The 16,499-nt window shown below is 33.0% G+C and overlaps 1 protein-coding gene across 3 annotated transcripts in view; it reads right to left on the reverse strand.

Moving 5' to 3' along the window:
• Window positions 1–10,612, reverse strand: part of LOC110020954 (ATP-dependent DNA helicase DDX11) — a 39,595-nt gene extending 28,983 nt beyond the window's left edge. For all 3 annotated transcript variants that reach the window (XR_002293588.1, XR_002293587.1, XM_020719261.1), the window contains exons 1-7: window positions 10,442–10,612; window positions 9,802–10,353; window positions 9,646–9,728; window positions 7,767–8,120; window positions 7,049–7,351; window positions 6,725–6,970; window positions 6,414–6,635 (exon numbers count right to left, since the gene is read on the reverse strand). Coding sequence is in view for 1 of the 3 variants with exons in the window: in XM_020719261.1 (XP_020574920.1) it covers window positions 6,414–6,635; window positions 6,725–6,970; window positions 7,049–7,351; window positions 7,767–8,120; window positions 9,646–9,728; window positions 9,802–10,353; window positions 10,442–10,577 (1,896 nt within the window). In the remaining 2 variants the exon portion in view is untranslated. The remainder of the gene's footprint in view (window positions 1–6,413; window positions 6,636–6,724; window positions 6,971–7,048; window positions 7,352–7,766; window positions 8,121–9,645; window positions 9,729–9,801; window positions 10,354–10,441) is intronic.
• Between the last annotated feature and the right edge of the window lie 5,887 nt (window positions 10,613–16,499).

Raw genomic sequence — 16,499 nt, forward strand, 5'->3', positions numbered from 1 at the left:
TTCTTTTGTTATTTTCATAGTTATACCAACATGACTTTCAGGATATCAGGTACAGACAAATGGATTTTGTGTTATTGTGGACTACCATCTCCGTTGCTAACGTCACGTAAGGAGCATAGCTTTGGTAGACAGTTCTATGGTTGTGCTAGGGGTATTTCAGCTCGTTGCGTTTTCTTCCGGTGGGTTGATAGTCCCTCATATTACACTGACAGTAGTCATGCCAGTTGTCATGTGAATCCGATGTTTTCTCAGGCTGACAGTACAGATGAGGACAGGCATAGCCAGAGTCTGAAGTTAAATATTTTAATATTTCTCCTTGTTGTCGTACTTGTATTTGTACTTTTTTTAATTCTCCTGGTACTCATTAGGGTGTGAGAACTATATGGCATCTTTTAGAACTGATCTGTGATTATCGTATGTTTCTGCATTATATGTTTCTTTTCTATCAATAAGCTATTCTGAATAAGTTGTCTCAAACAGTTTTATCAGATAAGGGCAGAAATGTCATTTAACCACCAATAAACTAGTCTGAATAAGTTGTCCCAAACAGCAAGCCAGATTATTCTGATAATCTGCTAACAGATTATCAAAATAATCTGCTTATCAGCAGATTATAAATAATCCACAGTTGTGTTAAACAAACCCTTATTAATCGTCTAAAAAGGGAAATAATCCCTAGTTTTGTAGACCTACCTGATTCACGCCTATTTAAGTGTCTCCAGCACACAAACGATCTCCCGCAGTCCTCTGCTTCCTCCATTGCACACAGAGTCGCAGACAATCCCGCAGTCGTCTGGGCCGCAATCCGCTTCATCCCTCGCACACGGATAATCCCATAGCAGGCAATCTCGTCGTCTACTTTGCTCTCGCACACAGGTGATCCCCACGTCTGCTTCGTCCTGTACACAGACGCTCTCGTAGCTTCCTCTTCGACAGGCAAAAGATCCCACGACGTCTGTTTCTCCAGCAGCCCGATTGATTTAGTAAGCAGCTAGAGATAAAACTTTTGTTGTTTTACTAGTTATTAAAGGATTATTTCACTATACATACAGTAAAACACAAACTTAATTTTCTTTTTCATGTTTGCTAGAGATCACACAATCCATTAACACATAAAAAATATTTTTTAAATGTCAGGTTGTTATTAAATTATAATGGAATAGGGAGGTTACGTGACCGAGAGCAGTTGCACTAGCAAGAAAGACTTTGCATAGTAATATACAACAAGCACACCCCACAGTAATATACCCACTTTTCACATCTGAGCTTGAGACTGACAATGATAATGTCATGCTTGCAAAAGCAAAACAAGTTAAATTCATTTACGAGCACACATTTATTTTTGGCTTGATGAGATATTTTACAATGGTGAGGGAACTCATTCGTCTAGCCATCACACGGTTTGTTACTATATATTTGATGCTTCAAAGCATTTACAAGCAGAAGCAACCACTTCAGACAATGTTCTCCTCAGAAGTTTAGTGTTTTAGTTAATAGGCTAACAAGACAAAATGTACAAAAGCTCGAGCTTTTATTTTGTTTGATCCATATTTTTGAGGTCCTCTTACTTACTGTAACAAAAGTATTGTACCACGTGTAAATGCCTAAGAGAGGTTGACTAGGTAGAAAGGTCATCATGAATTGTATTTAGTTAATGGATCCAGCTAAAAAAAACTATACTTTTAATTGTGGACATAATAAGAAGAAGTGTGGACCTGTTTAGAGGAAAATTGATGCAAGATGGAAAGTTCAACTTCAAAAACCACCACATGCGGTTAGTTATTATTTAACATGAAGAAAATTGATGCAAGATGGAAAGTTAAACATAATTTTGCTTTGAAGATATTTTTTGTAATGAAGAAAAGAGGTGAAAGAAAGGTTAATTACTTGTATGGAAAGAAAGTCGGATTATGAAGATTGTCTTAGAGTTGATATCCAACTAGACTTGTATGATAATTTAATAGGAGACTTTGGGAATAAAGTTGTTATTGACTCAAGAAAGTTAAGATCTCTTGCTGATTAGTGAATTAGATTTGGTGAAAAAACACTTAAGCAAACGAATTTTGTTATTCAAGTTCTTAGTTTCACCTACATTTCGCCAGATTGTACAAAAAATTCAAACAATTTTAAATCGGTAATATTTTTTTTATTTCTTAAAATTATTATTATTTGTTTTCATAATCACCTCTTAAGAATAATGTTTTTTATCTTCGATTCATACTAAGAATAAGAATAGGTTGGCGCACAAGAGATTGAATTAAGAAAAGCACGTATATGATGTCGATGTAATCAGAATGTACTCATAACTAATACAAATGAAAATTCATAAAATATTACACAATAAAGAAAGGATATTTTTATAACATATTCTTATAGAAAAAAAAACTGAATGAAAGAATAAGTTTCATATTTACATTTAACTTTACTTTACATAATTATGCATTCTTATAAAAAAATCATAAATATTAACGAATGTTATTTTATTTGTTTTTATAATTTAGGCAATAATTACAAGAAACAAACTGTGAATGCACCTGAGAATGTGCATGATCGTGACTTTAATGAAATGGACAATTAATTCAGATATATCAAGAACTTAATTATGATTTGAACAAAACTAGTCATGAAGAAAAAGTAGATTTTGAGGATGAATTTAAAGAATGAATAACATTCAAGGATTGAGATTAGTTGAGCACAAATTTATTTTTTGGTTCAAGCATGTTTACTTATTTTTTATGTTTTCTCTTTTTGTAGTGGATTTAGGCTAACATCTTGAATATTCTAATCCTAGAAGACTTTTTTGAAATTTAATGAGCATAAGTAATTATGATGTCTCTTAATAATTTTTTTTATTAAGCACAACTAATTTATTTTGTCTTTTAATATCTAATTACTTATTTTTTTATATCATGGGGCTTACGTCCAAAATTTTGGGGCCTATGCCTCGCCCCATTATAGTTAAAATGCACGCCTTTTAAAACGATGGCAGTAAACATAAAAGCATACATTACATGATCATCAACAAAAATATACATTAAAGTTATGTTCAAGTACCTCACAATGCACTAAAATTCGTGCAAGTGCATTGTACAACTACATTGAGAGGTGTGCATATTATAAAAATTTGACATCCAGATGTGCCTTAACTAACGTTCATGAGGTGAATATAAGTTTAAAATAAAATAAAATCAACCTTAATTTTTTTTCTTCGCAAGAATTAGTTTTTCAAAAGCTAAATTTAAAATTATTATGTATGCTTTCAGGTGGATCGTCTTATCTATAGGGCAGAATTGCAAGTCCCGCGTTGGTTAATTTGATCCTTTAATGAGGACCGAGGTTAATTAGACTAAGCCCCCTCATTAGCCAACATGATCCTCCTCCCAACAACGATTGGAGTTGACAAAATTGGACTTTCACTTAGCCAATCTGGTCCCCACCCAGATAGTCACTAAAAATGAAAAGATTAAGCTCCCAAATCAGCTAACTTGATCATTCTTCTAATAATGGTTGGAGTTGACAAGACTAATGTATTTATAAATTTAAAATTGCTATAACGTAAATAATTATAACCCTGAATGATTGTCATGTTAAATGAAAATAATAACCATAGGGATTTTGTTATAAAATTAAGTTTTCAAAATATAAGAATTCAAAAATATTTATAGATGGCATCTATCAGTAAAAATTATGAACAAACCCAATCCACATTCTACAAAATTTTGTTAATGGAAGCAAATTCAAGTTTAATGGGGGCTCAAAATGAGAAAATATTATATTGAATATATCACCATTTTTGCACACAAAACAATCTAATGCAAGTAAATGTGTGCTCATGTCCTCATTCTGTATAGTTCAATCAATTAGCTCAACAAATGAAGTGATTATGATCAGAGAGCCCTCTAACAAGACGATTAGGTAGGCCAAACATGCTCCATTATAATACAAATACAGTTATGACATGTACATTCCCCAATAGCTTATTTGAGTTGTAATCATAAGGTGTATCTGATATGGCAAAAAGTCATCTGTTAAGTAAAATTAACTTAATTTATCCCTTTAGACAAACATCCCCTACAAGTCTTCAAGATCCACTTATACAAAGCAATTTATGGCTATCAACAAGAATCATTCGATCGGGTTGGGTTGACTACTTCTAACTAAATAAACTGGGAACCAAGGCAATATGCGATGATGAAATCATAGGTGAATCTTGATCGAGTTCGTCCTTATTCCTCTCACCATCCTCTTTAAGCTCACAATAATAATTCATAATCTCAAAAATTAAATCCATTGTTACAATATGCTAAAACTAGAACACTTGGCACAAATAATGACTACCTTTAATCGAAAATGCTCTTCTGTTGTCAGAAAAATCTATGGGAAACCCCAAACCTAAAGTTCTCACAAAATAACGGTGAAAGCCCTAGTTTGTCTTGTCTTCTATTTAATCTATCTTTAAAAAATTTGAGCTGAAACTGGCCGCAAAATCAAAGATATGAACTGTAATTCACAATAGCAATCCATTACAATATCATATTCCTAACTATAGAGGAGATAATTGGCAGACAATGTACAGCCTAAAGCATTTTTAAAATATTGTCAGCCTTCTCTGTAACCAAAGGATGGCAAACTAGGAGATTTCAAAGTGTATGCTCCAACAAGATAGGAGTGATCAAGGAATAACACATAAAGAGAAGAAAAGAAGGCAAAAAGATGTTATATTTGTCCCCAAAATGATCGATGACACCAACAAGCTAAGACTCATGTTCCTTGATGCTCTCTAAGAGGTCAATATTCTAGGACAAAAGGAGGCGGTGACACTTCTAAAGGGAAAAAAAAAACCTTAGAGCGGAAAAAAAGCACAACAAATTTTAAGGGCTCAAACAAAAGAATTTTAACAATTTAAAGAAATAGTTTGGACCAATAGAGAAGGATCAAAAAAGAGACTTTTATTGTCCACCAAGTTTGACGAAAAATAAGTCAAGAACAGTTAGCAAGTGGTCTTGAATTCACAGGGTTTCTGTATCTATTTTTTTATTTTCTAATGGACAAAGTTCATGATTTGAAGTTCAACTTGAGAAATTTGTTTGTTCCATTAGTAATAATGTGAATTTTGATTTTTTGAATTTATTTGTCGTTAAATAATATAAATCGTTAGACTATTATCCATTTCAAGCTCATATAGGGCGTATGGTATTTTTGTTGACCTCTTCTTTGACCCGATCTCTTAAGCCTTAACCTTAATCCAACTACAAACAATCCTTAAAGCTCAGCTTGGTTGGCATCCAAGTACTAGCTTTAGGCCCCATTTGGGAGCGAGGTTATCCTTCGTTGCATGGCAGAGAATGGCCACAGAGTCCTTCGCGTCTGTTTGATTCATTTCGTCTTCGTGAGTTGTGTCTACAGTAGAGGCATTTCTCCACCATTTTAGAACGTGAGATCTCCACCTCCTCAGCCCTGTCGCCCATCATTCCACTGTTTCAAAAATGGAGCTTATTGGGACGTTGCTTTTAAACGGACTTTTCTCAAAGGCAAAGCGTTGTCAGACAAACCCTTGGACCAGAATATATTGGAGCTGAATATACTTAGCTAGATTTATTCTCTCTAGAGGATCTTCCTATTAAGAACCTAGTAGATGAGCTTAGGCCCTTAAAAAACTAGGAAGGCTTCCTTGGCCCAAACCTAAACTATAGATTAGTAAATTTAAATCTGAGTCTAGTCTATAATTATCTAGCCTTGGCTCAAAGCCTTACCTCACACATTCTTAGGTCTCCACGATCCTTAGAAACTTCGTGAACCACTATAGATTGGCTGTAGCAAGTCTAGAATCCTTGGTGATTCCCAATCAGCATTGTTGCTTGTTGGGCTGACTATTTTGACTAGTTTTTTAGCATATTTTGAGAAGTATGAGTGGTTGACATTCTTTTCAGTATTGGCTTGTAGAACAGTAATTTTGGTAGTGTTTTTTGTATCCTTAGAATCTTCATTTTATAGAATCATCAGTGTTAATCCGTTGGCGTTAAATTTTTGGCAATTTTTTTTGCTCTCGGCTTCTCAGCTCCTGCTCAACTTGCTTGCTAATATCCTCTCAACATTTGCCATTTTCCGCCATCTTCTTTGGGCATTGATCTCATTGTTACCATACTCTTGGCATTTGTGTCTTAGTGTCATCTTTTTAGTTATTTAACCTCATAGAGACTATGGGTCTTTTTGAGCCAAACTTTATGGTGTAAAGAAAAAACTTCTAATTTGAAAATCAATAAATTGAAAGCTTGATAATCACAAGGAAACTGTGGAAGATCACATAAATTAAACGTACTTTTTTTTTGCCTAGTAGCTGAAGCAAACGGATAAATCCAACATAACTCACACTTCATGATGAGAGTAAGCAAACAGGAGAAGAAGATCCTTACCATGCTTAGAGAACTTCTGGAATTGTAGCTGAAATCAAAAGTCAACCCAGAGGGTCCACAAGCAACTACAATTGGGAGAATACTCTCTGGAGGAACAATATGTTTGCAGGTGAAAAATTGCACTTGATCAATGGAGAGGTCAGGGAAGAGACGTACCCTGCTCTCCTCAATAGGCTGCATGGTTCCTCCAGCCAGAACAATAGCATGTGCTTGATCCATAATCTGCATATTTTTATTTCAGAATTATGTTGAAAAAAATCTTCCGAAAAGTAAATTTCTAGAAAGAAGAGTATCAAAAAATTTTGCAAAACCTCAGTAAAGATCCTATCCCCTGAAAGCATGACATATTTAAGATAAGCTTCTCCTATATGCTTTGAGTTTGGCAACCTTTGCCTAGATAGTATTATTCTTCCTTCACTGTCTTTACTTGTTAGTTGAAGTAAAACGTCAGCTAAAGCCTGGAAGCTAGACACAAAGCTTCCTTCCATACTGATCTTCTGATTATCAGCATCTCCCAATCCATTTTGTGAGCTCACTTTCTGCCCATATCCACTGACCTGCAAAGTAAATACACAGCCATTGCATTTAACCAAAAAAATACAGCAGCTAACAAATAATAGAAAAATGAAAAATACCTTGTGAACAATATTGCTCTCTTTCACATAATGAACAAGTTTGACAAAGTTGATGTTATCAATATCAAGAGAAAATAAGAATTCATTTATGGTCATTGAAACATCACCAACATGTTCATCAAGAGCTGCAGTTTCAGTCAGACAAGCACTAAATTTGGAGTCATCAACCTGATCGCCTAGCAATAATCGAAGAAATGACTTTGTTACCACAATCAGAGTCAGGATGTATCGTCGATTCCCAGCACCTAAGCGTCTTTGAAACTTGTCAAGGTAAAGTTTGAGGTGGGACAGAACCTGCTTCAACTAGGAATGGGAGAAATGTAAAGGGTGAATAAATTTCAGTTGAAGAATGGCATATTTTTAACATTTCAGGTACGTAAAAATGAAGTTAAAAGAGCACCTTTTATTATCACAATTAGTAGCAAAATTAAGAAAATAAAACTTTTTAGCAAGAAACTTTATGATAAAATGCTACTAAAAGAAAAATTACTGCAAGTGGCAAAAGTTATCTGATAAAAAATTGATGGTCGATTAAAACAAAATATTAAACTTTGTAAATTTGCTGATCAATGAATAACAGCAGTACACATGACCAAGACATCCTCAAATTGAGAACGTCTATATATAAATTCGCTTACTTAAACAGCAAATTACTGTTCTGAAAGACTACCTCAGCCATTGATAACATAGCAAAAGCAAATCAATAGTGGAACCATACCTGGGACAAAGTAATCTTTGCATTGTACATATTTGTGAGTGAGTCGGCCAAATTATGTGCCTCGTCTATGATTACAATGTTATTCTTCAGTTTTAGACCAAGCGATTCACGAGAAGATTTCTGGAGAAGGGACTGGTATGGGAGTACGACAAGATCAGCTGCTCGAATCATGTCGCGTGAACCATAGTATGGACAAGTTCCAATTTTGCTGCCCAGTTGATAAAGATCCTCAATGTCCAATGCACCAAGTTCTCGAATTTTATCCTTGAATAATTTTCGTAAATTATGCTTTCTCAACATTGGGCAACCACATGAATGTTTAGGACGGAGCGACCTCCTATTATCATGTTGAACCTGTGTATCACACTATCATCACCATGAGTACTTATGTTCATTACTTATTATAGAAATGTACATTTTGATATTGTTGATTCTATAGAGAATGAAACATGCAGCAAAAAAGTTCCAAACTTTTCAGAAATTGATATTACTAGAAGTTATTGCTACCTCAAGTAAATCTCAAATGCAATGTTTCTATTCTCAGGTAATTGCATTACTACAAATTAGCCACAGGATTGCATAGCTCTTAAAGCAAAGAAACTTCAAGAGAAAATAGTGGCATGTTCCGGTGTTGAGTGGAAACCAAAAAATATTAAAGGTCATTTGCATAAACCTCCTTGTAATTTATCATTTTTTGAAAGAGGGAAGATAGTTTTAAAAACATTGTAAATGAGGAAATATTATTTACCCTATTTTAAAATAATAGAAAACTAACCATGACCTTATTGATGTTAAATTTTTAGAATCAACATTTCTCCTATAGAACAATTTTAAGATACGATTGAGCTCTCATATTTATTATAGACATTGAACTGATATTTCCAAGATATGATCCTTTGTTGACTTTGGGAGGGTATCTATTTCTTCGAGGATAAGAAGATATCATAAGTAACAATTAATTCAAAAAGAGAAGCTTTCAATCATATCAAGGAAAAGCTCTCATTTGGACTCCCGCGACAAAGAAAAAGTGTAATAGCAATAACAACACCCTTTCCACGTACAGCCCTCAGTCTCAATCATTGACGTAAACTGATATATCTATTATCATCCATAACTTTGTATGAAGAGAATCATTGATGCAGTCCTCTTCTGAAGCATAGTTAAATACTTGATTTCAATCCAGTCATGGATAAAAGTGGGTCTCATTGGACAATATAAACTTGCCTTGGTTATCTCTGATATATTTATTGTCTCATCTTCATTTAATTTAGAAGTTCATTTCAATTCAAACTTATTAAAGGAAATCTTGTGTTATCATAAGCTTTACTCCAAGTCGGCCTACAGTTGGACTGGAAAATTGCCACTTGTGTTGGGTTTGACTAGTTTAGAAAAATTAAAAGTCCTGTTGGTTATGGGTTGTTTCCAAACATGCCTAAGTTGAAGTCATGGGTAGTGTTAATGCCCACATGACCCAACAATCGGCTTTTGCTTAAAATTATCATGGTTGAGGGTCTATTTGGGACAGCTTTCTGGTTGCTTTGTTTTTCAGACCATCACCGTTGTTCTCTTTGGGAACTGTTTTCTAGAAATTTGTGTTGTAGAAAGCTGTTTTTTTTTCAAAATAATCTGTTAAAGTATGGTTACTACCAAAAAGTTGTGGTCTTACATTTTGAAATTAGAATAAATTTGTGATGGTCATCGCAGTTTTTTGAACAACAACTAAGTTGTTTATTCAAACCGCTGCAACTGCCGGGGAGAGACCCTGAAGCTGAATGCGTTTGGCTAGATTTAAAAGCATGGAATTCAAATAAAGTAAAAAAGCTAGAAGCCTTGCGATTAAAAAAAAAACATTATTTTTCCAATAACAAATAAAATGAACCTTGATTTTTGAGTTGCTATTATTTCTTTGCAGCTCTAAGCAGCGTTCATTAATCCGGTTCCCATTCCCCAGCTTCAGAACATCTAAAAGAGGTTACAAATAAATCCCACAATGTAGCCAAACCCCAAAATCATAGAAGATAACTGCACCACTCACCGGCATTGATGCAAAGATTCTTCCTGGAGCCCAGGCAGATAAGATTAAGCTCTGAAGCAAAGATAGTCATCTTAAACTCTTTCACAAACTGTGACAGTTGAGAATGGGTCCTGCTCGTAAAATATACCTTGGGAGACTTCTCTTTCTCCTCCTCAATATCTTCATCACTACTGCTGGAATCTAAACATCGCGCTCCTTTCCTCTTCGATCCTCTACAGACATTATCACAACCCTCCTCTTCACTCTCGTAATCATCCAACAAAAACTCCACATCATCATCTCCAGTGAGACTTTCAGACTGTTTAACCTCGCTCTCGATCGCTGATAAGGGGTTCTTCTTCCCCTCATCCCCATGTCCCGACCCTAATCGCTTCCCTCGTTTCTCCTCCTTTTGAGCATCTGAAACAACAAAATCTCTCATCCAGTCCGGCTCATCATCGTCATCACCAATGTTCGCAGTTTCCGTAGTCTTTTCGCATTGCTGCTGCCGCTTTCGCCGATCAACCAGCCATTGGAGCGCGCTGCAAATGATGCTTAGGGTTTTGCCAGTCCCTGCCACGGAATTGTTTGGAGACAAATAGAAATCGTAAACGGGCGATATCATTGGCATGAAGATGGCGAAGAATGGAGAGTAGAGTACCTGTCGGGCTTTCGAGCATGGCGATGCCGCCTCTGTCGAGCGACTCGTAAAGGAAGGACATGAAATCGACCTGGATCGAATACGGCTCAAATGGAAATGCAGGAAAATTACGCCTTGGCTTTGATGTGTCTTCCATTGTAAGGATTTCTCCTTCTTTCCAGGGCTTCTAGGGTTCTGTTATTTGCGACAGAAGCCTCGCTGCTGAGGCTAGCTTCCACTTCCAACCGCGCGGCTTGATTTCCCGCGCAACCCACTCAGTCACGTGATGCCTGAATTCGATCACGTGATTTATCATGGTCTTAAACCATCCACATCTAATTTGCATACATCATATCTACACATAATATTTTTACCCCCACCTAGGCCTGCAAATGACCAATGGAAATGATTCAATTAATATTTGATCGTATTTATTAAATTTGTAAATAAATAAATTTTGAAGTATTTTAAATCAAATATTTGAACTTAAAATAAATTAAACATTAACATAATTTATCTTATTTATTTATTATTCAATAAATAACTTATTAAATACTTGATAACAGCTCATATCATATATGATATATTATTTATTTAAAATTTATTAATTAAAAATTATTTTATCATCGAATCAATAGTAAATTAAATCCATTATAATTTTTAATTTTAATTAACTCATGATTATTAAAATATTATAAATTTAGTTATTAAACGTATAATTCACATTAGTTATAAAATAATAATATTATATACCTTCTTAATTTTTTTTTCTCGTCTATATAACACAATTTACTTAACGCTCGATAGCTTCAGCTTCAGCCTGTCTTTTCTCCGTTCACGTTTCTGCCTTCTTCATTCCCTTCTTTCCTAGTTCTTCAGCCTGTCTTTTCTCCGTTCACGTTTCTGCCTTATTCATACCCTTTCATGAAATCCTTTTCTTACTTTGCCCAAGCTATAAATGATATAAGTGTTTTAAAATTAACATTTTATTTATTAAAAAAATATGAATTAAATTTTAAAAAATTGGTTGCTTCGTTGCAGTGTCACTCGCACGAGAATCTTAAGAACTTAGTTGCTACTTAAAACTCATAATATATTTGATGACTTTTTAACGAAGCATCCCGAATACATAGTAAAGAAATATCCTAAATACTGTGCAATGTGTTACACCACATTATAGATTAGATTCGACGATAACTTTTTCGGGACGACTATTTGTAAATGTCGTTATCAAAATACAATTATTTTTTTACTTCAAAAATTGGAAGTATTTCGTACATTATGCAGAGACAAGTATTTTACTTGATTTAGCAATGTAGCTTTTTTGTTCCCAATTGTAGCACTTATAGTGAAGTAATTCGAAATGAAATTGACATAAAATGAATAATGGATTAAGTGAAAGCGAAGTCATCATTTGACTTTAATAATTTGGAAATAAATATTTTTAAGAGAAATATACAATAAATATCTCATAATTCAAATTTATTTATATATTTAACACCTAAAATTGTGGCTTCTTTTAAAAAGTTAATAGTAGTGATATTCCAGATGTAATATTAAAAATTTTTAGTGACATATATGTTTACATTAAAATTTTAAAATTTATACATGTAAATTTATAAAAATTAAATGGTATTAATGTAAATTCCTTTTCTTTTAACCTTCCACTGATGTGGGCACGTAGTTTCAAGGAAACGCACGCGTTTTCCTATGATCCAGCTCGGTAACACAAGATAATATTTCTCATATGTTATTGTGGCGGTATTAATGTATTATTGTATTATTATAACATCTGGAATATTCCCATAACACAAGAACACATGAATATCACCAAAATAACTCCTGAATAATGTGGAATAACACGGGAGAAATATTTCCCTACGCTAAAACGATTTTTTTTTGTCACCTTCATGTGTCTGTTATCAGCGGACTTCAAACGTAACTTTACGTTAGAAGTCCTGATGTGATATTTTCCCCTATTTGCCTAGAGAGATGTGAGATAGACACATAGAAAGAGATGTGAAAGAGAAACGAGAGTGTGGACCCCAAAAAAAGGGTGAAAAAGGGAAGAATAAGAGGAATTTTTGGCAAAATTAAGAGAGAGATGTATGATGTCATAGAAGTATAATTTATTAAACTAACTTTTTCTTTTCATATGATTTATAATAATTAGAAAGGAAATAAGTGGTAAACACGTAAATTAATTATATTAAATTCTTGTTATTAATCAGATATTAAAAAAAATAATTATGTATCTTTATTGATGAAACGGGACATCTTCTCAATTTTTTTAAAATAAAATCAATTAATTGAAAAAAAAAAGAATAAGAAAATAAATATTTAAAGAAAAATCCTAATTTAAAATTAGGGCCAATTACATGCATAACACCCGAAACACAACTGTTTTTCAAATTCTCATTCAAATATCAAAATTCATTATAAAACCTCAGCCAATATTTTTCATTTTTATCAATTTCTCGATGATTTAATTGTGACACGTGTAAATACATCGATTTAGGTTTTAGATTCGATAAATAACAATATTTCAGCTGTTATGTATGTAATTATCCCTTAAAATTAATGGCTAATTAGAAGAGAATTTAATGGTAAGAAAATTGAAGGTATTATTCTTGAATTATGATACATCTGTTTATTATATTTACAATAATTTAAATTATTTTTTTATTATTTTTCCATAAGTTGACAATGAGGCATGGAAAGCAATCATGCTAAGCTCTTCTCATATACTTTTATATTATAATAAATTTGATAATTACAATAAAAATTATAATATTTTTCATTTAGATATCAATATAAATAATAATTACTAAAAAAAACTAACCACTATTTTATTTTTTTTTCCTTAGAAATTCTTTTTATTTTTTTCTTTATCACTTAAAATCACTTAACATATAATGTGATATAGTTTTTTCGGGACATTTATATCACCCAAAATTTTTATATTACATAAAAAAATACCGTCATTTTAATTATTAAAAAATGAAATATATTTTTTTCCATATATAAATAAGGTGGTATGTAAAAATTAAAATTTAAGTGTTATTGTTGTGAATTCTTGCCCCGCCAAACACCAAGAGAAAATTCCAATGAACTCGTGCGGCTCATGATCACCAAGAACACGAAGAACCTGCAAAGCTTTAAAGAACTGGACAGTCTTTCAGTTCTTGCAGAGCCTCCAAGAAACGAACAACTATCTGCAGGTTGCAATCTTGTTACCCTTTCTCTTCAAGAACCTGGGCTGCCGAAAGAGGAGGGGAGAAACAAGGAAAAGAAAACTGCAGGAAGCATATGCGACGAGGACACAAACACAAGAACACAACAATTACGTGGTTCGGTCAATAGACCTACATCCACGGAGAGAATCAACTATCAATCCACTAAAGCAAAGAAGAATTACAAGGCTTCCTTTTACATTGAGGAATAACTAATCCTCTCGATCTCTCTCCCTCAAAACTACCTCGATACAAGATCTAAGACTCCTCACTCAATTCTTGAAGTCTCTCCCCTTCTTCTTCTTCTTAGGCTGATTTCCTTTATCTTCTTGGTCTGATTTCTATCTTCCTCCTTATACTGGTCTCAATCCTCTACAAGTCAATATTCTTCTCTTGTAGTAGTCTATTCCCTATAAGTCTGTCTTCTCCCTTGTAGTATTATTCCCCCTCTCTTACAAGTCTCTCCCTCATCTATTATAGCCCCCCACAAGTAGACCATAGAAGCTCACAAGGAAATCACAAATATGTCATTACCATAATTAAGAGTAGTATTATAACAGTTATATATAAGAATTGCATGTTATGTATGCAAACTTTCTTTATATTTTTATGGCAGATTCATGATTTTATAAACATTTTACATAAATACCACTCAATTTTCATATATTTACACATCTAACACCTAAATTAAAAAATTTTTATTTATACACCACATTTTTTATGCATGAAAATTTGTTTTTTATGTATAAACGTTTAAATAGTAATATTTTTAATGTGATATGAAAGTTTTGGGTGGTATGAATTAAGGGAAAAAAATTAGGTGCTCAAAAAGTATATACATAAAAATATACAGGTTTTTATGTAAATGCCCCTGACCTAACCTGAAAGTTTATTTTCTATTATTTTGTTGAGAAAAAATTACGGAAAAAAATATTACATCAGGACTCCGCACGTAGAGCTACATGCGAGTTTAATGAAATTGCGCCGTAGAGGCGATTGGCCCGGTAACACAGGGAATATTCCCCTCGTGTTATTCAGGTGTTATTGTGTGTTATTCAAGTATTGATGATGTGTTATTGTGCCTATTTATGGGGTTATTGTGTTATTATAACACCGAGAATATTCTCAGAATACAATAACATTTGAATAACATGAAATAATTATCTGGTCGTTTATCTCGATGGCATGAATAACACACAATAACACAATAACACCTGAATGACAATAGAAGAATATTCCCTTGTGTTACCGGGTCGATCACCTCTATGACATAATTTCATTGGACTCCATATGTAGCTCTATGTGGAGCATGATTTAATATTTTTTTCTAGAATTACTCTTACGTAACCAGCAAACATTTTTATTTTTATTATCACCAGCGAAATATTTAATGAGTGATTGGCGGGCATGATTAGGGTGTGAATATAGTTTTTATTTTTATTCCTTGTGCTGCGCGGAAAGGTAATATTTAGAATTATTTAGTGGTTAAAATAATAAAATTTTAATTAAATTAGGCTGCCATTAGCTATCTGAAACAAACTATTGGCTGGCTTATAAGAGTCGTGGGCCCCGCAAGCTAACCAGAATGAGCTTCTAGAAGAAAACTTCTAGAAGGAATGGCTCTCTTTTTCCATAAATTGCAGCAGCGTGTTTCCTGGTCTCCTTGACTACTTCTAATCTGATAATTGATAAATCAATCTTAGAACATCAATAATTATGAAAAAGGCCATTTACATATATTTATATATATATCAGTTAATTTTTATGTATTTAAATATCCAACATCTAAATATTAATTTATATATTTATTTCATAAACAATTTTCATTTTATATCGAAAATATCATTATTTTAATTTTTAAAAAGTGAGATATACTCATTAAAAGTGTCATATTTGAATCATAGCTTGATTTTATAACCCTAAGATTGATAATTTCTTCTCGTGATACAGTTTTGTGCAGCCTCTACTTGACACGAGATATGTTACATATGTTTTGGTTGGTAAGATTGCGACCAATTAGACATGATAATCTCATTAGAGTCCAATGAATGCTCGTGATTTATCTAAACTTAACGTGGCATAAGCTCATGTACATATTGAATCAATAGTTGTATGTAGTTGCAACAATACTTGACTTATAATGTTTGCCTTTTCATGGAAGATCTTGATATATGCTTTCAAAGTTGCTAGAAATTTGAGGCTAAATAGAGAAATAAGAAATTTGCTTCCCCAAAAGCATGCCACACATCTATTTATAGTTTTCACATTGACTAATTCCTACCCTCTTAAAGCCAATGTGGTATTTCTATAAGGAAAAAAAGACTTTTTAAAGATAATATTTAGGAAGATTTGCATGCATGCCACTAATTTCACATGTATTTAGATATCTAACACTTAAATTTAATTTCTATTGGCATGAACCTCACTTGTGTATGAAAATGTGTATTTCACTTATTTTAAACTAAAATGGTTTTATTTTTAATGTGATAAGATAGATTTGTGTGGTATTAATGTAAAAAATAAAGTTTAGATGTTGGATATGTAAATACATAGGAATTGGGTGGGATGTATGTAAATGCCTCTAATTTTAGTAGCATATAATCATAAATTATGTTTTTCTTCTTAGCTCCACAAATTCTATCAATTATTATGATTTTAAAGTGAAAGTGAAATAAGAATTTATTTAAAAAATATTTTTGTTGAATACAACTTTGTCGTGTGAGGCGTGTCTAAGGATCGAAAGAGTAGGGACGTTGAAGAAGAAAAAAGAGACGGATAAGAAAAAAAAAATAACATGCATAGACTTGCCCTGTAAGAGAGAACTGGTTGGATATCCTAAGACTCTT

Source organism: Phalaenopsis equestris, unplaced genomic scaffold (assembly GCF_001263595.1).
Source record: "Phalaenopsis equestris unplaced genomic scaffold, ASM126359v1 Scaffold000114, whole genome shotgun sequence".
Taxonomy (NCBI): Eukaryota; Viridiplantae; Streptophyta; class Magnoliopsida; order Asparagales; family Orchidaceae; genus Phalaenopsis; species Phalaenopsis equestris.